General features: G+C 40.2%; 1 protein-coding gene across 4 annotated transcripts in view; it reads right to left on the reverse strand.

The window, feature by feature from the left end:
* pitrm1 (pitrilysin metallopeptidase 1) overlaps window positions 1-23,384 on the reverse strand; it is a 49,693-nt gene that overhangs the window by 19,918 nt on the left and 6,391 nt on the right. For all 4 annotated transcript variants that reach the window (XR_004580311.2, XM_034314656.2, XM_034314655.2 and 1 more), the window contains exons 4-12: window positions 22,279-22,430; window positions 19,217-19,331; window positions 18,063-18,159; window positions 9,413-9,573; window positions 2,625-2,751; window positions 2,412-2,500; window positions 2,135-2,263; window positions 1,876-1,989; window positions 970-1,066 (exon numbers count right to left, since the gene is read on the reverse strand). Coding sequence is in view for 3 of the 4 variants with exons in the window: in XM_034314656.2 (XP_034170547.2) it covers window positions 970-1,066; window positions 1,876-1,989; window positions 2,135-2,263; window positions 2,412-2,500; window positions 2,625-2,751; window positions 9,413-9,573; window positions 18,063-18,159; window positions 19,217-19,331; window positions 22,279-22,430 (1,081 nt within the window). In the remaining variant the exon portion in view is untranslated. The remainder of the gene's footprint in view (window positions 1-969; window positions 1,067-1,875; window positions 1,990-2,134; window positions 2,264-2,411; window positions 2,501-2,624; window positions 2,752-9,412; window positions 9,574-18,062; window positions 18,160-19,216; window positions 19,332-22,278; window positions 22,431-23,384) is intronic.

The raw sequence follows: 23,384 nt of genomic DNA on the forward strand, positions 1-23,384 counted from the left end.
ATACAAACCACAGGTAACACTCAAGAACAGCAAGGCCAGATTAGACTTTGCTAAAAAAAAAAAAAACTCTATAAAAAAACAAATAAATAAATAAAAATAAAAAAAGCCTGACCAGTTCTGATGCAAGATTAACTTGAACCAGAATGATGGGAAGAGAAGAGAATGGAGAAGAAAAGGAAGGGCTCATGATCCAAAGCATACCACCTTATCTGTCAAACATGTGGAGGCAGTGTTATGGCATAGGCATGTATGGTTGCCAATGGAACTGGGTTACTGGTGTTTATTGATGATGTGACTGCTGACAGAAGTAGCAGGATGAATTCTGAAGTGTACAGAACTACTTTCTGCTCAGATTCAGTCAAATGGTGCAAACTGATAGCGCTTCACAGTACAGATGGATAATAACCCAAAACGTACCATGAAAGCAACCCAAGAGCTTGTAAATGGAATCTTCTTAAATGACCAAGTCAGTCACCTGACCACAACCCAATTGAACATGCTTTTCACTTACTGAACACAAAACTGAAGGCAGAAAGCCCCACAAACAATTAGCAACTGAAGGCACTTGCAGCAAAGGCTTGGCATAGCATCTCAAGGGAGGAAACTCAGCATTCTGTCCATGGGTTCCAGATTTCAGGCGGTTATTGATTACAAAGGATTAAAAATAATCCTAATATTTATGATTATGTTCATTTGTCCAATTGCTGCGTGTGAAAATGGAGGGACTGAGTAAAAAATGGCAGTAATTCCTAACCGGTTAGTGCAATATTTTGGTTAAACACCCTTGAAGCTGAAAGTCTACACTTCAATCACATCTTTATTTTTGAATTGCTTCATTTCAAATCCATTGTGGGATGGTGTACAGAGGCAAAATTACAAAAATTGTGTCACTGTCCAAATACTTATGGACTTGACTGTGTGTGTGTGTGTGATATTTCATCACACCATACTTGGGTGCGCGTCACTCACTGAGGCAAGGGCCAGGCCAAAGTTGGTAGACTGGTGTTTCGTCTGAATCTCTATCTTATGCAGTAATGCCTCAATCCGCTCCTCTTCAAACCCAGCCCTGCAACCATTAACAACCAAACAATTAAGACTAAAACATATTACTATTTACACTAACAGACCAAGAGAGTCATAAAACTTGCTCGCAAGCATAAACTGTCACACTAGCATAAAGCTGCTGTAAGTTACTTTTCAATTCTAGCATGTGTCTGGGAAGTCAAGACAAGGTTACATGATAAATAAACAGGTTGTAAGCACTATATTTAGTAAGCAGTTGACAAACTTATTTTACAGTACTTTTACAGTTACCTGAAGTACGTAACACCAGATATGTCACATTGGTAAAATCTCAAAAAGACCTGTGGGCCTTCACTGTGGCTGCAAAGAGAAAGCTCACACCTCTGGTCTGACGCTATTCTCCTGTTTCACACCCGGAGACGTAGCCATGTATTTCACAAGCTCAGCATGAATGCACACATGGACATGCAAGCTCTAAGGCATAGTGTACTTCTACAAATTTTATCTAATCACCACAAAATTTGGGTCACATCATGTGAATACCAAAACTTGTTTCTCACATTCTTGATAGCAGGAAGGTTCATCCATAACTTGCAAACACATTTGACAATGAATATGGTCAATGATATTTGACAGTGACATTGCCACTGTTATTTCATTGGACCCATCTTAACAGATGGTTGGTGTAGGTTGTTGATATGGAAACCTGAAAAGCCCAAAAATGTTTGAAGTAGTTTTTGCCCTCCTCAGCATCATCTTCACTGTGCAGAGTAACAGTGTGCTCATGGTTTGTCTCTCTGTGTTTAGCTGCAAAAAACAGATATATTCAAAACACTTTTACTCTGTGCTTACTCTATGATGTCATCGATGGTTTGGCTAATGATCTGTTTGACATTCTCCATGTCCTCTTCTGCCATGCCCTGCAAGCCAATGCTAAACGAAGCTTCCCTGGTACTGCCATCATACCTGTGTAATACATTTACAATAGATGCACACCAGTATACCTGTGCATAAAACTTCAGAAATTCTAATTGACAGAACACTACACTCTGTTATATATTATCAGAAATGATCAGAAATGACCAGAAATGGATATTGAGTGGGTGTTTACCCAACAACAGAAGAGAAGTCAGTGCCAATCTTGGGTTCAATCAGCGTTTTGTAAAATGGCGAGTTCGGACCAGAGATCATCAAGGAAGAGAGAAAACTCAGAGTGAAAGCCTCAAACGTGTCTGTGATGCTGTAGATAACACCCACACCGAGAGTAATCAGTAACATAGAAACTTTTTTTAAAACAACCAATACAAGCAAATGCAAGAGGAAATACTATCTTCCTCAGTAAGTATAATTAATTGTGTGTGCATGTGTGTGTGTGTTTGTACACTTACTCGCCCAGCAGGTAGCTGACACACAGTGTGTTCTGTTTAGCTGAATCTGGAGCCAATGTATCAGGACTGCAGGTCACATGAGCTTCCCTCTAAACAAACGAGCCAAATTAATTCCTTCATCATGTACTTCATGTGTCAGTGCGATACTGCTTTCTTTCTAAGTTGACTATTTCTGTAGGTGTGTGTGTGCGCGTGTCTGTGAGTCTGACTAACTGGCTTGTCCCATCGGCTCTGTGCTGGTACTGCAGTGTTTGTTTCTGTTCTCTGAAACTTGCACAAAGCCTCCTCCTGTATCTGCTTCAGATGCTGCTCTAACGGCATGTCACCATAGGTCAAAAATCTGTTAAACAAAAACAGAACGTTAGCAAAGCCATGATGATAGAGTTAGTAGTGGGTGTATGTGCATTAGCAGAACACAGAGATCCCTCTGAAAGTATTGGAACAACAAGGCCAGTTGAGTTGCCCAGTCTAAAACCTTCCACTTTTTCCCCAGATGAAGTCCTTTGTTGTGTTGGTAGTGTGTTTTGAGTAATTGTCTTGTTGCATGAAGAAGTTCCTCCCGATTAGATTTCTCTGTAAATTGGCAAACATAACGTTTCTGTAGTCTTCTGAATTAATTCTGCTGCTACCATCATGAGTTACATCATCAATAAAGATTAGTGAGCCTGTTCCAGAAGCAGCCATGCAAGCCCAAGCCATGACACTACCTCCACTGTGCTTGACTGATGAGCATGTCTGTTTCGGATCATGAGCAGATCTTTTCTTTGTTTACACTTTGGCCTTTCTATCACTTTGGTAGAGGTTAATCTTGGTTTCAGAACTTTTGTGGCTCATCCCTGCATTTCATTGTGAATTCCAATCTGGCGTTCTGATTCCTACTGCTGATGAGAGGTTTGCATCTTGTGGTATGGGCTCTATATTTCTGTTCTTGAAATCTTCTTCAAACAGTGGATTGTGATACCTTCATCCCTGCCCTGTGGTTTTTGGTGATGCTGCTGACTATTTTTTTGGGGTTTTTCACAGTTCTCACAATGTTTCTGTGATCAACTGCTGTTCTTTTCCTTGTCTGACTTGTTTAATGTCTAGCTGTTAGTACACCAGTGGTTTCTTTCTTTTTCTGGACTACCCAGGGCTCAAACAAAGAGGAGACCGATATTCAGGGCTATTAATTGTTTAAACAATCAATCTAACAGGGCACACCTGGGCAACAAGAAACATCTGTCAGTAACATTTCTGATCACTTGAAAAACTGTTTGCGTGTGTACATATTATATATATAATGTATCTATGTATGTATGTATGTATATACACACACATACATTCATATGTACATACAGAACCAGAAATCTGATCAGACTCCTCAATACAGATTCACTCCAGATCAGACACTTAGGTCCTCTCTTGTGGACTCTTCACCTCACAGGTTTTGGTCAGGGGACAGAGATGACCATTTAAAAAGCTTGAATCTGTGGTCACTAAATTTGGGCATATGTTTGAATCATTGTCCTGCTAGAAGATCCAACCATGACCTAGTTGTAGTTTCTTGGTGGAATGAGACATATTTTCATATAAAATCTACTGGCATTTAATGCCATACATCCTAACAAGGTTTTCAGGGCCTTTGGAGAAACAAAAGCTGTTCCACATTATCACAGATCATACACAATACTTAACAGTGAGGATTAGGATCACTAGGATCACTTTCCATTCTTGTTTTTATACCAAATCCTTAGGTGTTTGTTCCAAAAATGCTCCCTATTTGTCTCATCTGACCATACTGATCATAGAACCCAGTTGCAGTAACAGTTCTAATAGTGTCCAGCAACCTCCAGGTGCTTATGTTTGTGGTTAGATGAAAGAAAAGGCTGCCTTCTGGAACACCTTTCAAGTAGTTTGTTGGCATGGCGGTATCATCTAATTGAAATTTGGAGACTTTGTGAGCCCAAAATGCTGCCATCTTTTGCAACTCTCCTGTGGTCCTTGGAGAAATCTTTGCTTCTCTAAACACCCATCTCCTCACTGTATGTGGGGGAAAAAGTTTGTGTCCTTTTCCAGACAGGTTCATTACAGCTCTGGTTGTTTCAGACTTCTTAACCTTAAGAAGCCTTGTCATTAGATATCAGTATTTTCAGGCATGTAGATATTTTCTATAGTCATTACTTGATTTATGAAGATCAACACATTTTTCTCAATTCTTTTGTGTATTCTAGGGGAGCTTCTTGCCTGTGACAGCATTTAAACTATAGTGTTTCTTTCCTTTTTAACAATAATTTTGCATTATTGTTTTCATCTGCTGTATTTTTCACTTTCCCTTTCTGCTGTATTTTCATTTTTTCAAAGAACGCTTTTGTTTTTTGTTTAAAGACAGCGATATCAACTAATCTTTGACGTTAAATAACATGTCAAACATTCAGCTTGTTCTTGTGTTGAGTGCAGGATGTTTAGTCATTCTTCCTCCATTGTGAGTAATAGCTTTATTTGTGCTAAGTGTGTATCAGTTAGATCTCTGACAGAGAAGACTGCAGCATTAGAGGTGTGCATCCAGACTCTAGAGTGGGCTAGTGAGAGTGGGAGCACCATAGTTTCTACAGGGGAAAGTCTGGTAAGTTTGGAAAGCCTTAGGAGGAGTTAGCAATCCCCAACTCCAGCATTAGAGCCCTCACAGCGGGGCAAATGGGTGACGACTCAGTGGAAAGCCAAGGCTAACACTAAAGCTCACCCACGGGAGCGCCACTCCTCTCCACTTCCCATGTCTAACAGGTTTGCTCTCCTCAGTGAGGTACGTGAAATTAGAGAGGCCTTTAGCGGCACCAGCAGCTTTAGTTAGGTGTATACTGGGAGCCAGGTCACCAAACATAGCAGGTAATCTTAGGGTCTTAGGCAAAAATAATTCATGTAGGAGTTGATGATATATGCCTTCGTCAGTATGAGGTTACTAAGAGTAACATTGTAGAGGTGTGTAAATTAGCGAAGGTGATGCAGTAATATGCTCTGGCCCCATCCCAATGCAGTGTGGCGATGTAGCTTACAGCAGGTTATGGTCACTGAACTGCTAGATGTCTAAGTGGTGCTCCAAAAAAAATATGGGCTTTATAGATAATTGGAGTAGTTTTGAGGGCAAGGCTGGCCTGTTAGGGCAGGATGGTATCCATCCCACTCGGAAAGGTGCTGCTCGCATTTCTTGTAGCATAGCACTTAGTCTCAGAACAGGCCTAATTAATCAGTGACAATCCAGAGTCAAGACCGAGGAGGAGGTGGAGGAACTGGCAGAGGAGGACGTGTCGCGGATATTTATAATGATAATCTAGGCGTCACACAAAAACCCAGTTATAAATTCAACGTGTTTGAAGTTCTTTATACTAAAATAACACACATAGCCAAAAATAAGACTACCCAGATGATTCTGCTAATTATTATTTACGGACCCCAGGGCCATATTCTAAATTCCCTTGTGGTTTTTTCTAACATGGTTGTTTCATTCTAGATTCAGTAGGGGTTAATGAGAATGTAATAGGACCCACTCAGTGTTGGTCACACTCTTGACTTAATGCTAACATTTGGATTAGATATAGAAAATATGGTCACATTTCCACTGTCTGAAGCTATCTCAGATCATTATTTCATCTCATTTAAAATGTGTCTTAATCATAATATATGCACCTTGCCATGCTACTGTGTCAAACGTACATTCACGTCAGCAAATGCACAGAGTTTTATCAGAGTTAACAACCATAATTGGATCACCTTCTGATCAAGAAAGAACTTGACCAGGCAACTGAATGCTTAGAATCAACATTCCACTACATGCTAGATAAGGTAGCTCCACTTATACGAAAAATAATTAGAGAGAAAAAGCTAGCAGTCTGGTAAAATGATCACACACGCACCTTAAAACAGACCACTCAAAAATCAGAATGTAAATGGCGTCAAACTAAATTGGTAGTATTTCAAACAGCGTGGAAGAAGAGCCTTCTGAGCTATAGAAAAGCTTTTAGTGCTGCTAGATCAATGTATCTCTCCACCCTAATCAGGCAAAACATTGAGACTATTAATTTAAAACCAGACAGTTTTATAACTAACCCTGTGTATAGTAATATAACAATATCAACAATTAGAATGTTTTACTCCCCTTCGAGAGACCAAACTAATTTCACTAATTTCCTTATCAAAATCATAAACTTGTATACTAGAGCCCTTACCTAGAGGGAAGCCTTTATCACCAAGATCCTAGAAAAGGTTGTAGCACAGCTGTTATGTGCATACCTACATATATAATGCTTGACCTTAGTGCAGCTTTTATACCATTGATCATGCTATTCTCCTTGATAGACTAGAAAATGTTGTAGGCGTTAAGGGAACAGCCCTCTCCTGGCTCATGTCTTATTTGACTGATATTTATCAGTTTGTAGATGTACTGCAAATGGTGACTTCTCTACACACAATAAACTAAGGGTTGGTGTTCCACAAGGTTCTGTTTTAGGCCAACTGCTTTTTTCTTTATATATGCTACCTTTAATTATTATTTGTAAACATGGTATTAGGTTCCACTGTTATGCTGATGACGCACAATTGTATATTTCAGCAAAGCCAGGTGACAGACACCAGCTTAATAAAGTTGAGGAATGTGTAAAGGACATCAGACACTGGATGCTTATTAACTTTCTTTTACTTAATTCTGACAAGACAGAAGTACTTTTACTAGGACCACATGCAGCTAGAAGTAAGCTTTTTGATTACATAATAACTCTGGACAGCCTTTCTGTTTCATCGTGTGCAGCAGTAAAAGACCTTGGTGTGATTATTGACTCCAGTCTTTCATTTGAAGCTCATGCAGATAATATTACTAGGATAGCTTTCTTTCATCTCAGAAATATTGCTAAGATAAGAAATATGATGTCACTACATGATGCAGAAACATTAGTTCATGCTTTTGTTACCTCTAGGTTGGATTATTGTAATGCCCTACTGTCTAGATGTTCCAGTAGGTGCATAAACAAGCTCCAGTTAGTCCAGGATGCAGCAGCGAGAGTCCTTACTAGAACCAGAAGATATGACCACATCACCCCTATCTTATCCACACTGCATTGGCTCCCAATAAAATTTTGTCTTGATTATAAAATACTACTATTGACCTATAAAGCACTGAATGGTCTCACGTCTCAGTACCTGAGCAAACTTTTGGTCTTGTATGATCCGGCACACTACTTCAATCACAAGATACAGGCTATTTGTTGGTACCTTGAATAGTGAAGGCTACAGCAGGGGGTACAGCTTTCTCTTACAAAGCCCCATATTTATCAAACAGCCTTCCAATTAGTGTTCGGGGCTGAGACACAGTCTCAGTGTTTAAGTCTTGGCTGAAAACGTATCTGTTTAGTCAAGCCTTTTGTGAATAGTTTTTTCTTAGGTAAACGAGCAGTTCTGGAGCGTTCACAGGCATAGAGTGCTTTGGTGAACTGCGATGTTTGGATGCTGTTGTCCCCCCCACTCTCACGCGTTCACTCGGGTTTGTTGAAGGTGGAATGTCTGGCAGCTTTATGTCCTAGGGTGCCCTCATGTCTGTGTTACCTTCTGGCTCTCCCTTTTAGTTATTCTGTCATAGCTAGTCTTGCTGGAGTCCCTGCTTGTACTCTACACACAAAGGATATTGTCCTTAACCATTATGGGACAAAAGCTTATCTAACAATCTCTCTCTCTCTCTCTCTCTCTCTCTCTCTCTGTTGAGCTACACTTACTACGCCTGAGATACCAGTAATCCTGACCCCTTCTGCTCTCCAGACCTGCTTGATCCATCCTGAAGACCTACTTCTGGTTGGAGTTCTCATCGGTTGGATTTTGCTCACTGGTGCTGGGGGTGGCCTGAAGATCATTGGGATTGCTGGGGATGGTGCCGCTTGGGGGCTGTCGAAATGGCTTGGGGATCTCATATGGGGAGTTGTACTGTGACGGCTTGGGACTGCAACTGCTGTAGTGGCTTTGGGGCTGCGGTTGTTGTGAGCAGTTTTGCACTCAAGTCTCCATCAGTGGACAGGTTCAACAAAACAGACTTCATGTGAAAACTGTAATGAATTTACTGGTTGCACAATTGCACTATTTGTCCATGTAGTACACAGTTATAGACTGCACTATCTGTTGTCACCCAGATGAGGATGGGCTCCCTTTTGAGTCTGGTTCCTCTCAAGGTTTCTCTCTCATTTCTTCCGTGTCAGGGATATTTTCCTTGCCACCATTGCCTCTGGCTTGCTCAGCAGGGATAAATACACACATTTACAATTTATTTTGATTTAATATAATTTGAATGTATTTATTTCTGTAAAGCTGATTTGTGACAATGTCTGTTGTTAAAAGCACTATACAAATAATATTGAATTGAATTGAATTCTATAATCTTCCATATGTTAACTAAGGGAATCTGGCCTCCGTTTCCTCTCATATTTGTATCTCTTAACTCATGGATAACATCTTAAGAATTCCTAAACACCTAATTGAACTTAAAGTAAAGTATAAATGCTTCAGTCACATTTTGTTCATAAGAATTTGTGAGATAAAGCATTGTTAAATACATAGTTTTGATGAGTTTTTTAAATTTTCTTACAAGTAACTTACTTCAATTAAAAGTTAGACTTGTGGTTATGTAGATTCTATCATTATGTCACGGAGAGTCGTAATAAGCATTTCACTGCACATCGTACTGTGTATGGCTGTGTGTGTGACAAATAAAACTTGAATTTGAAATTGATTAGATTTCACCACACACGTGAGATTAACCACACACTTTTTACCATGACCTATTTAACTCATCTTAATCAAATATAATTCTGGTGCAACAATTCTGGAGTTCACTGTATGTGAGATTACTATTGACTGGTTGTTGTGTTTATATTGATGAATTGCTGAGGTCGTGGTGTGCATGTGTTTAGACCTGAGGTTGATTGCCTATATAGTATGTATGAAACTACACCTCACATATCTGGGATTTTAGAGAATGTGTATGGGTGCACCTTGCATTGCTGGGATGGTAGTGTATAGCATGAAAGTATTTCAGTTGTTTCCATGTGAGGTCAGGTATGGCGAGAGGTTCTCCTCCTGACACCACCGAGTATGTGTGATCAGGTAACAACTTATTCTGCAAGTGCTGCGCGTACACTCGTTCATTATCCGACTACACACACACACACAGACAGAGGGAGAGAGAGAGAGACAACAGATACATTTTAGAACTGTTAACTACAGAATGTACAATACCATGTACATGTGCATCACTCTATTTTCAACTTGATGGAGCCACAGAATAGACATTTCTAAATAGTCTGAATCAAAATAATACATAATAGAATTGCAGCAGGTTAGTTACACTGGATGACTTTACAGATGTATAAATGTTGAATGTCCTCAAAATCATGTCCTGACAATGTCTTTTAAATTTCAGAGGAATCTATTAAAGCTTTAATGAATTACAGCTATTGAAGTAAAACAAGCTTCACCCCTGAAAGTATAAACTGGTGCATGGCAGTGAGATGGTTTGCATGTTGAGTTTACACATGCTTTTAACTATGCAACTATGCATATACATATAAAATATGCATATACATATAAAATATGCATATGCATATAAAATATGTGCTCCAGATCCTAGATTTGTTGCATATCCAGCCAGCTCTATTCACTGCAGTAATACAAGAGTTTCCCGATGCTTTGTCTTTTGGAAATCAAGCTTATACCGCAAACACTGTGCACAAGGCAAATTCCCCCTGGATGGGACACCAGTCCATTCACACACTCACTGAGGGGCAATTTCACATAGCCTATCTGCCTATCTGCACGTTTTTGGATTGTGGGCGGAAACCAGAACACAAAGGGGTAACCAACCCCCCGCCGAACAAACACACACAAAACCATGGTGAGAACATTCAAAACTCTGCACAGACAGTAACTCAAGCTCAGTATCAAACTAGGCATTATGGAGGTATGAGGCCACAAAGCTATACATGGCATCACCGTGCCACCGTCAATGGGATATGTTCTGGGAACACTTACATCACTGGTAATGGGCATTCTGACCAGTCTACGGCTACGCAGCCCCATATGCAGCAAGCTGCGATGGCCTGTGTGTTCTGACATCTTTCATAGCCAGCATTAACTTTTTCAGCAATTTGTGCTACAGTAGCTCTTCTGTGGGATCGGACCAGATGGGCTAGCCATACAGTATAAGACCGTACCACCTACCTAATACTGCTGACCAATGGTATTCCCTAATGACCCAGCCACACTGGCAAAATTCTTCAGGAATGACTAGAACATGAGAAAGAGTTCAAGGTGTTGACTTGGCCTCCAAATTCCCCAGATCTAAATCCGATCGAGCATCTGTGGAACGTGCTGGACAAACAAGTCCATGGAGGCCACACCTCACAACTTACAGGACTTAAAGGACCTGCTACTAACGTCTTGGTGCCAGATACCACAGCACACCTTCAGAGGTCTTGTGGAGTCCATGTCTCTACTGGTCATGGCTGTTTTGGCAGCACAGGGGGGACCTACACAATACTAGGCAGGTGGTTTTAAATGTTATAGCTGATCGGTGTATACATGTAGAAAGGTAGTTATATAGGTAGTTAGACAGATAGATAGACAGACAGACAGACAGAAGTCTATGAAGATAATTAGGTAGATACATATCGAGATAGATATTTATATAAAGGCTGAGAAGTAGCTAGTTGTATAGGTAGATGATTAGATGTGTGAGTAGAGAGAAGGTTTTTTTTCCCTTTTTCTTTCCCTCTTCCCTTTCCCTTTTCTTCCCTTTTTTCCTTCTTCTCCATTTTTCTTCCACCCCTACCTTTTTTCCTTTTCTTCCTCATAAAAAGAAATGCAGATTGGTAGGTCAAGATAGCTAAATCATAGATAAGTAGATATAGAGATAGATAAATACTTCCGGAAAGTATTGGGAGTGTTTTTCTCCTTTTTTTCTTCTTTTTCCTCTTGCCTTCTTTTCTTTCCCTTTTTTCATTTTTTCTTTCTCTTTTCCCTCTTTCCCTTTTCCCTCTTTCCCTTTTCTTTTTCAGAAGGTTGATAGAAAGATAGATAGACACTTATATAAAGGATGTCTCAATTAGATAGATGTGTAAGTAGATAGATAACTGTCTGAGTTAATTGTGCATGTTTGCGTGTGTTTGTGTGTGAGACAAGTACAGAGTCTAGTATAACCACAGCATCACGTATAACTGTCTGTCTGTGAAAGGTATCCATTGATAAAACTGCTCTTATTCCTTCTTTTATCATTTCTCTTCTTATGAAACTGATTTTAATTCCATAGTCTGTTAATTCCATAGTCTGTTCCTCAAAGTTCTCTTCCTTTGCTCATGATTTGCTCCTTGTGTATATACCATTCTACTTTTGAGATGATGGGTCATGGTCCTTTACTTTGGGGTTTTTCCCTTCTAGGCAGTGAACTTGGTGGAATTTGATATTTGTTGATGTTTCGGTTGAATTTTTAGTTTACTGATCATTAATTTTGTCATATTTTCAAGGTCTTTGGATGGATGCTCTGGGATCCCAGAAAAAACAATAATGTTCCTCATGCTGCGTGCTTGTAAATCCAGTATAGTTTCTTTAATTTGTTTATATTCTTTGGTCACTAATGAGAGCTGTGTCGTAAGTTTACAGATAGGTATAATGTTTTATTTTCCTTTGTTAGCGCTGTGACTTGCTCCTGACTGAACTCAAGGCTTTCATGTATTGCCTGGAATTGTCTGCTCAATTCTCAAACCAGAGAAAGTCTTGCATCAAGTCCTGGGACTGGGCGTAAAACGTCACTAACCTATGTGAGCATGGTGTTGATTGATGGTCTTTGGCTTCTCTTGGTGAGCTGGATGGATGCTCGTAGATAGGTGTTGTGGCGTGTTTGCCTTTGGTTTTGTCACTGACTTTTTCTTTGCTCATGTTGATTTAGGAATAGTAATAGTGGTTGGTATATTTCTCAAGCTCTTCCATGGCATTGGAGAAGATATGATTGGCCTTTTGAGGTGGTAAAGTAGGTATTTTCCATTGCAAGGCAGTGTTGCTATGGCTGGAAATCTAGCAGCAGAAAGCCACTATGTTGTTTCTCACACATCGTCTTGTGGGTGTATGGTCAGTGTGTCATGGGCCCAGAGCTCTGGTCAAGTGATTTAATCAGATGCTTAAGAATATTTTTTTTAAGTTTGTACATGTTGACACTCAGAATTGGGATAAGTGGCTCAAACTCCTATTATTTGCAGTGTAAGCGGTCCCACAAGACTCCACAGGGTTCTCCTCATTTGAATTACTGTATGGGCGCAAGCCTTGCGGCATCCTGGAGAAAATATTTGGAGGAAGCACCTTCACAGAATAAAAAGTAAAAAGTAAATTCAGTACGTTCTTGATCTGAAAGAACAACTCCGCACTGTGGGTCAGTTAACACAGGCAAATGTGCTACAGGCACAAGAACGACAGTCCCAGCTGTATAATAGGGGCACTTAGCTGTGGGAATTTGCACAAGGAGATCAAGTGTCATATTACCCACATCTAGCTCCAAATTACTCGCAAAGTGGCAAGAGCCCTTTGAGGTCACACGGGAGACGTCAACTAAGTGAGGCGAAATCATAGAGGCAGGGCACTGCAAATATACCACCACAATCTCCATGGAGAGAGGCAGTTGTGCTGTGGCAATTGTGAGGAGAGGGAGGAGAGAGAGAGGAAGGAGCTAGGAGGTGAATCTAAAACATGCAGATCAATCCATTCCAGTCCCATGTGCAGACCACCTCTCTGCATCCTAAAGTGCAAAGGTTGCCAAGTTGCAAACAGAATTTTCCAACATGTTTTGGATGCATATCCAATGCCACGCATTGATGAGTTGCTTGATTGGTTAGATGAGGCTCGCTAATGGATATTGGCAGATCACTTTGACTACGATGTCCCAAGAAAAATGGTCTTCTCCACTCTGTTTGGGTTACACCAATTTGTCACCCTCCCTTTCGGGTTGTTTGGAGTCCCGGCCATGTATCAGTGACGCTGCCCTGAGATCCTAGAGCCGGGCAGGACCAAAAGAAAACCCAAAGAAGTGTGCAATTGGGCGGGTGGAAGTACGGTATCTGGGTATCACAGGTTTGTGCCTAGTTAGTCGGATGTCACCAGCCCTCTGACTGATATTACTAAAAAGGAAGCATCGGATGCGGACAGAGCCAAGGCAACGGGCCTTTACTCAGGTGAACGCTGCAGCTTTGGTGGACCACTCTTACATTCTCCTGAGATCTCTCTCCCCTTTGTTTTACAGACTGACCCGTTGGACAGGGGCTGGAGGCTGGGGCCGTGTTGTCCCAGGTGGTGGAGGGGGGAGGAGAGACAGTGCTCTACATCAGCCACAAGTTCTCAGAGCAGGTACAGTGGAGATCAAAATTAGAGAACAAACTACAATTTCCTAAATTTCAAGGTCACTGCTTAGTCCTATTTGTAATTATCTAAGCAGGAGTAAAAGAGCAGTTTTTTAAGCATATTTCATGAGTTACATATATTTTGAAGCACAGAATAAAAAACTTCAATGAGATTTGAAAAAGAACGCTGATCAAAATTCGAGAACACTTTAAGATACACTATATTACCAAAAGTATTCGGTCACCCATCCAAATGATCAGAATCAGGTGTCCTAATCACTTGGCCTGGCCACAGGTGTATAAAATCAAGCACTTAGGCATGCAGACTGTTTTTACAAACATTTGTGAGAGAATGGGCCGCTCTCATGAGCTCAGTGAATTCCAGCGTGGAACTGTCATAGGATGCCACCTGTGCAACAAATCCAGTCGTGAAATTTCCTCGCTCCTAAATATTCCACAGTCAACTGTCAGCTTTATCATAACAAAATGGAAGAGTTTGGGAACAACAGCAACTCAGCCACGAAGTGGTAGGCCACGTAAACTGACGGAGAGGGGTCAGCGGATGCTGAAGCGCATAGTGCAAAGAGGTCGTCGACTTTCTTCACAGTCAATTGCTACAGAGCTCCAAACTTCATGTGACCTTCAGATTAGCCCAAGTACAGTACGCAGAGAGCTTCATGGAATGGGTTTCCATGGCAGAGCAGCTGCATCCAAGCCACACATCACCAAGTGCAATGCAAAGCGTCGGATGCAGTGGTGTAAAGCACGCTGCCACTGGCCTCTAGAGCAGTGGAGACACGTTCTCTGGAGTGATGAATCACGCGTTTCCATCTGGCAATCTGATGGACGAGTCTGGGTTTGGAGGTTGCCAGGAGAACGGTACATTTCGGACTGCATTGTGCCGAATGTGAAATTTGGTGGAGGAGGAATTATGGTGTGGGGTTGTTTTTCAGGAGTTGGGCTTGGCCCCTTAGTTCCAGTGAAAGGAACTTTGAATGCTTCAGGATACCAAAACATTTTGGACAATTCCATGCTCCCAACCTTGTGGGAACAGTTTGGAGCGGGCCCCTTCCTCTTCCAACATGACTGTGCACCAGTGCACAAAGCAAGGTCCATAAAGACATGGATGACAGAGTCTGGTGTGGATGAACTTGACTGGCCTGCACAGAGTCCTGACCTGAACCCGATAGAACACCTTTGGGATGAATTAGAGCGGAGACTGAGAGCCAGGCCTTCTCGACCAACATCAGTGTGTGACCTCACCAATGCGCTTTTGGAAGAATGGTCAAAAATTCCTATAAACACACTCCTCAACCTTGTGGACAGCCTTCCCAGAAGAGTTGAAGCCGTAATAGCTGCAAAAGGTGGACCGACATCATATTGAACCCTATGGGTTAGGAATGGGATGGCACTTAAGTTCATATGTGAGTCAAGGCAGGTGACTGAATACTTTTGGTAATATAGTGTACCTACCAGTTATTGGTGTTAATCTGGCACCTGGTGCTAATTTCTTTAATTATCTGACAAACCCTATTTAACTGGCAGCATAAGTTTCCAGTTTTCACTGACTTTGCAAGATGGTGAGCCATTCTAAAGTGACTGAAACCCTCTGGCAGCAGGTTGTCCAGATGAAGGCCAAAGGGATGACCCTTTCAGCCATAGCAAGAGAAGTTGGTCATTCAAAATATGTGATTTCTAGAATATTCTATCTTTACATCACCACAAACTCATTCAAGTCCCCCAAGAAGCCTGGTCGTCCATGAAAGACAAATGCAAGAGAGGACAGGATAATGCGGAGAATCTCAATGGGCAATCGGTTCAACACTGCTGCTGGGATTGCTCACCAGTTCAGAGCTGAACAGAGTAAGGATCTGTCTTGTCATACAGTGTCTCTCGATGTTTAAGAGAATTTGGACTGAAAGCCCACTCTGCAGTGACCAAATCTCTCATTAGCAGAAAGAATCAAAAGGCTAGACTAACCTTTGTTGAGGAACATGTTGTGTGGACAGAGGAGAACTGGTCCAAAGTTTACTTTAGTGATGAAAGCAAGTTTAATTTATTTGGGTCAGATGGGAAACATTATGTTCGTCGTCAAACTGGGGACAGACTGATGTCCCAATGTGTGTAGTCAGTGAAAGGTGGAGGGGTAAGTGTATGGTTTGGGGGATGTTTTCTGCAGCAGGAGTTGGGCCTCTTATGCAGCTACATGGCAGAGTGAATGCAAATGTTTATCAGACTCTTCTTCAACAACATGCGGTTCCTTCCCTGCGTTCATCACCCAATCAGCCAATGCTGCCTGTCATACAGCAAAATGGGTAAAGCAGTTCCTTGAAGCTGAAAACACTGAAATAATGAAATGGCCAGCCCAATCTAAACCCAATAGAAAACCTCTGGAAAATCCTTGGCGACAAAGTTATGGCCAAGAAACCCACTACAGTCACCGAACTGTGGAAGAGACTGGAAGAAGAGTGGACCAAAATCACACCAGAGCAGTGTGAGAGACTAGTGACGTCCTGTGGCTGCAGATGTGCTGAAGTCATTCAAAGCAAGGGCCTGTACAATTCCTAATAATTGTTGACTTGTAACCTTTTGAAATTTTAGTTGTAATCTTTCTCCGTGCTACAGTCATTGCTGTTCTCTAATTTCGATCATTGTGTTTTCTACAAAATAAAGGTTTTTTGTTGAAGTGCCTTGGTTATTTTGTAAAACACTGTTCTATTAGCATGGCATAGCCACAACAAAAATTCCTTCAAATGTTGAGCAATGAAGATTACATTATTCCTGAAAAAATCAAGTGTTCATAAATTGTTCTATAATTTTGATCTCCACTGTATAGCACAACAGAGAAGTGGGCAGTCCTCACATCTGTTGGGACAGGCCTTAACCCTCTGTTCAGACCATATTCTGCTCCAGTGGTCCACCACATGAAGGATGTCAACGTGTGGATCACTTTTTGGTATCTGGCACTTCAGCCATTTAGGTTCAGGGTGATCCACAGGCTGGGGGTGCAGATAGCTGTGGCGGATTTTCTCTCTTGCTGGGGGAGGAGTTGGCTGTAGGCCAGATGGCTTCCAGGCCTCAGTTGGGCAGTAGGGGTAAGTGAGTAATTCAAGGAATAAGCATGCACCTGTGGATAATTAACATGGTTCTTTTCACTGTGTGTGTTGCAGGAGGAGAGGAAAAGGAGAGAGCATTTTGAAAGAGCTGAGCTGGGAGGAAGCAGAAACGTGCGCGTTTGTGTTTTTTGTTATTTTCTGAATGAGACCTGCTGCGTATGCATTCCTTGATACACCTACCTAGGGTTCAACATATGCTTTAATACATGACATAGTAAGTAATAAGGCCAAAGCCCCAACTACTGAGACATTGGGGACACTTAATAACATTGCACATGATGTTTCCAAACTAACAGCACTCTTACAATTAATATTTTCAGACTTCTGCCTGGAAAAAATAACTCCACTGATCCTCTTCCTACAATATCTAAACAGGATGTTGAGGTATCTTGGTCCACTCGTCTATCCAGAACATTTTAAGTGACATCATATTCTTAAGTGCTTATGCACTTCAATTCAGACGACAGGTTATTAGTAGTGCTTCAATCCGGAGACTGAGATGGTCATTGTAAAACACTAATTTGGTGTCTTTCTAACCATTTTTGTATTAACTTGAAAGTATGTTTGGCTTATCTTCTTCTTGAAATATCTATGGCCATGTGTTAACCCCCAAGTAGAAGCAACAACATTTTACACTGAGCATCAGGTGCTTTTCCTTGTATGCAGTCCCCTTTTGTCACCAGATATGCTAATGGTGTGCATGACCAAAATTTTGATATGACAACCGCATTAATCAACTAAGCATCAACTGAGTCAATCCTATTAATCTGAACCAGAGTGAAATTGATCTTTTTTTTTTGTTTGCAACCTGGTTTGGTTTCACCTTGTATAATTATATGAAACAAAAAGCAAAAGGGGTGTGTGTTTATATCCATTTCTAAAATACTGTTATTTTAAAAAGTTGTTAGAATAGGAATTAGCTTTTGTTAGAACAAAGATAAATAGTTAATCATACTGTTTGAGGGGAAATTTCAATTATAATATGTATTGTTTACACAACCATTTATGCCAATATTTCGGGAGGGTACTGTATGTTTTATATTAGAAAACTATATTAAAAAGCTTTCACATTTTATAATATTAATCACATAATTTAGAAAGAACTATAAAAAGTAATTGATGGGGTAATAGCATGTGGGTTGGCTCACAAAAGCTCCTTTCATCTCATTGAAAACCACTCCTTTAAACATCACTGAAGATGATGGGTCTGTAGGATGCTCATTCTCCAAACGCCAGCCTTCCTGCCTGCAAAACACAGACACAGAGTCACACATACACAAACACAGGGTTGAACAGACTAGTTGACTAATACATTCACTAGCTGTTGCTATGGGGATGTCGATCAGTTAGGGCGATCGAAAAACCGGTGAGGCAGACGGTAAAGAAAGCAGGTAAATATATTTTAATTGTTAAACTTGATGAAGGCAATTCCACATGCAACTGCATAAGACTGGGAAAGACTTTTTTTTTTTTTTTTCCATTTTGCTTTATGGACAGTTAATACTTTGATATCACTTTTCATGATATGAAGAGGTGCGTGCAAGCCTGGTTTTTAATCCCACTCCTGCCCACTCTGTACGGAATTCCTCCCACAGTTTTGTTGTCCTTTAAAGCTAAATAATAGTTAGATAAAAATGCTTGCACTGTGGCGGAGCTGTGTGAAAGAATGCTTTTGGTGTAGCGGGATGCACGTCACTATCCAATCCTACTCAGCTCGTTTAGTGTCAGATCAGTAGCGCACAATGCCACATGATGGACTCGTTTTCAAGCTACTGAGGCTGGAGTTGAACCTGGCATAAAAACCTCCCAGACGCTGCTGCTGACATCACATCCATCATTAAGTTATAAGGACCTTCCATGCCGCACACATGCTCTCTGTTTCAATCATTTCAGCTGGGCCACCAGCTCATCCAAACAATTGCATTTTCAGAACTGGTACATCCTTGAACAGTGTAACATGATACAAAGATTTTATTTTGTATATTTATTGCACTAATTTATTTTCTTTCATCAATAACAGTGTAGCCTGTGTGTGGCTGTTAACTGAAGTGTGGTTTGACAAATTCTTGCTGCACAAATAAAAGTAGTTAAATAAAATTAAATTTAAAATCAAAATTAAATAGTAAATAAAATTAAAATTAGCAATGTCCTGAATGTTTTTAAGTATGGAAAAGAAGACTAGTCACCTTCTTTTTAAATTACTGGTTGAGTAGTAAAAACTAGTAGTCGTTCAACCCGTAAAATATATCAATAGTATGATTCCACATGGAAGGTGATATTTGTATGTATATAAATTCTGTACCAGAAGTCCAGCTCTCGCAAGCAGGGAAAGAAGACAGCATCAAGGTAGACGGATAGAAGGTTCTGGAAGTCCTTGGCATTCTGAGTGGAGAATGGGTACATTGTATAGTCACTAGCTGGGGAGTAGAGGACAGTGCAGTTAGTCTCTTTCTTTATCTCTACATGTCAAACTCACACACATACACTAAAAGCTATAAAACTCTATAACAGTAAGAAGATAATTATGAAAATAAGTTGATAGGGTTTTAAGGATTTAGAATATTGTAATTAGGTATTTTGTCAAATACATTTGAGAGTTATCCAAGTTTAACTAATCAGTGATTAACCAGTAAACCTAGAAGTAAACCTATTTTTTCACATTGCTTATATTTTACTGACAACTCATGTGTACAACTCAGAAATGGTCCTCACACCTAAAATGATAAATCACTCTTTTAAATATCAAACATAGTTTATCGTAAATAGAGATTTTAACTTTGAACGATGTTTTGCTGATTAATGGTTAATAGGTTTACCAGAGTTTGATCCACCAAATCTGACTAATTTCAGTCCCATTGCCAATCTTCCATTTTTTTTTTTATGTTTTTGAATGTGTCATCCCAGCTAAACCACAACTACATCTGACCTCCATCTCCTCTTGAACCCTTCAAATCTGGTTTCAGTTCCTTTTACAATGCCAAAACTGCACTGCTTAAGATAACTAATGATCTCTCCTGCTGACTCTGGTTATCATTTTCCATTCACTTTTAATTGACAATGTTCCCCATTGGAATCTTAGGCATTGCATTCTAGTTTATGTCTTGCTTTACCAACAGACAACAACTTACAGTCAGGTCCCTAAGTATTTGGACAGTGACACAACTTTCGTAATTTTTGCCTCTGTACACCACCACAATGGATTTGAAATGAAGCAATCAAGATGTTATTGAAGTGTAGACTTTCAGCTTTAATTCAAGGAGGTTTAACAAAAATATTGCATTAACCGTTTAGCAATTACAGCCATTTGTATACATAGTCCCTCCATGTTCACAGGCTCTAAAGCAATTGGACAAACTAACTTTTTTATTTTTAATACTTTGATGCTAATCCTTTGCAGTCAATGACTGCCTGAGGTCTGGAACCCATGGACCAAATGCTGAGTCTCCTCCCTTGAGATGCTTTGCCAGGCCTTTACCGCAGCTAACTTGCACACTCTTCTCTTCTCATCATTCTGCTACAAGTTAATCTTGGTTTCATCTATCCAAAGAATCTTGTTCCAGAATTGAACAGGCTTTTTTAGATGTTTACTAGCAAAGTCTACTCTGGATTTCTGTGCTCGAGTGTTACCAGTGGTCTGCATCTTGAGGTAAACCCTCTGTATTTACATTCATGAAGGTGTCTCTGGATTATAGACTTTGACAGTGATATGCCTATCTCCTTCTGAGTTTTCTTGACTTGGTTAGATGTTGTCAAGGGGTTTTTCTTCAACAAGGAAAGAATTTTCCAATCATCCACTTTAGTTGTCTTCTATGGCCTTCCAGGCCTTTTGGTGTTGCTGAGCTTGCCAGTGCATTCCTTCTTTTTAAGAATGTACCGAATCGTTAATTTGGCCACTCCTAAAGTTTCTGCTATCTCTCTGATTGGTCTGTTTTGTTTTTTTTCAGCCTAAAAAAACCACCTTCACTTGCCTCGACACCTCTTTGGACCGCATATTGAGAGTTGCCATAATGCCAATTCAACACTTGGAATCAACTCCAGACCTTTTATCTCGTTCATTTGTCATGAAATAAGGAAACGGGCCATACCTGGCCATTAAACTGCTTATTGGTCAATAGTACAACTACTTTTGAGCCTGTGAAAATGGAGGGACTCCAATTATGGCTGATTCCTAAACGGTTAATGCAATATTTTTGTTAAACCTCTTGAATTAAAGCTTCTACACTTCAATCACACCCTGATTGCTTCATTTCAAATCCGCTGTGGTGGTGTACAAAGGCAACATTACGAAAATTGTGTCACTGTCCAAATACTTATGGACCCGACTGTATGAGGTTATGAGATACCATAACATTATATATGCAGACAATATCCTCATTTACATTTTCATAGAATCCCTGTCAGTGGTCTTTCCCCTAATCACTACTCCTGTCTGGTGGACATTAAACTTAATGGTAATAAAACTGAAATGGTGCAAAAGACTGGAGGCAGGAAGTTGAATGACATCGGTCAAACATGCAAATTACCACTTACAAGGCAAGTCAAACACAGCATGATTGATATCTTTCCCCTAATTTACCACCTCTAACACAACAATTCCCCCTTCTTCCAGTAAACCCAAATCCAACCCTTACCTTTGAACACCATATTGATGTTTTCACACGAGTAATATCTCCAGACTTCACTTCTCAGTCACTCAGACTTGTACTGAAAATACACTACATAGCCAAAAGTTTGTGGACACCTGACCATTACACCCATATGTGGGTCTTCCCCAAACTCTTGCCCCAAAGTTGGAAGCATACTTAGGATGTCTTTTTATGTTGTAGCATTAAGATTTCCCTTCACTGGAATGAAGAGGCCTAACCATGTTCCAGCATGGCAATGACCTTGCGCACAAAGCAAGATCCAAGACCTCAAGTGGCCTGCACAGAGCCCTGACCTCAACCCCACTGAACATCTTTGGGATGAACTGAAATGTTGACTGCACACAAGGCCTTCTTGCCCAACCTCACTAATGCTCTTTTGGCTGAATGGGCAAATCCCCACAGCCACACTCCAAAATCTATTGAAAAGCCTTTCCAGGATAGTGGAGGTTATTGGAACAGCAAAGAGGGTACTCAATCTGAAATGGGATGTTCAAAAAGCATCAAGACTGTAATGGTCAGGTGTCCACAAACTTTTGGCCATATAGTGTACTTGTTTATGCCTTGGTCACTTCCTGTCTAGATTACTGCAATTCCATTATCTCTGCCCAGAACTTTGCTATCTACCTGTCTCTGACCTTATCTCCACATTATCTCCGAAAATACTTTTGTAAGGATACTTCATACACACACTCGGACACACACTGAGGGTAGTCAGTACCTGTGAAGGCATTCATAAAGGTGGAGAGAGAGCGATTCAGCATTTTAAAGAATGGATCTCTGCAGGGGAAGCGCTGAGAGCCACACAGAACCGTGTGTTCTAAGATGTGGGAAACCCCTGTGTTGTCCATGGGCGTGGTACGGAATTGCACACTGAACAGACACAGAAGCAGAATATGCAGAAATGGATAAATGAAAGGTGGCCAGTTTGCATGCCATTGATAAAACATATAGGAGTAATCAGGACTGCTCATAAGCAACTTGAAACCACTGGGCTTTATAACTTTCATACATTTTTTTACCTGGGGGCAACAAAAAAACAAAGAAACAAGGTAGTACAGTATAGTATAGCTGGAGACACATGCATGAACTCACTTGCATGCAGATATGAACACAGATATATGCAAATGTGCATATGCAGGCAGACACACACAAACGCCCAAAAGGCCATAAACATCCCATGTTCTGTTATTTTAATACACATGGAGGAGAAAAAAAAGAGGAGGAAAAAAAAAAAAAAAGGCCACAAGTAAATTAAGTGTCACTAAATTAGGTTTTGCATCCATTTCCAACAGTTATTCATTTATACTTATATAGCACATAAAAATAAATAGAATACAAAAAAAATAACATTTATAAATACAATATATCTTATTTTACAGTCTTGGGAATAAGAAAGTACATCCTCCTTCAATTCTATGTTTTTATGTATCAGGGCCTAAAGAACTATTGTGTGGTCCTCACCAACTTCTACAAACAAATACACTGTCCAAAATAAATAAATAATAGAAAAAATAAATTAAATAAAAAACACACAATACATTTCTATATGTTTCTGAATGTTGGTTTACTTTTTGGGAAAAATGACTACATACTGAAATCTGTTGTTTTCACCTTTGTTGTCACTTGATTATTTATTCGTTTATAGAAGTTGGTGAGGGCCACATAATTGTTTTTTATGCCCTGATAGATAAAAACATAGAATTGAAGGAGGGTATACTTTCTTTTTCCCATGACTGTATATTACTAGGATAGGATTAAGATGTAATTTGATAATGTATTTTAGACAATTGCTATAAATTTATTACTTTTAAAATAATGTTACAA

The sequence above is a fragment of the Pangasianodon hypophthalmus genome, chromosome 21, assembly GCF_027358585.1.
Source record: "Pangasianodon hypophthalmus isolate fPanHyp1 chromosome 21, fPanHyp1.pri, whole genome shotgun sequence".
NCBI lineage: Eukaryota > Metazoa > Chordata > Actinopteri > Siluriformes > Pangasiidae > Pangasianodon > Pangasianodon hypophthalmus.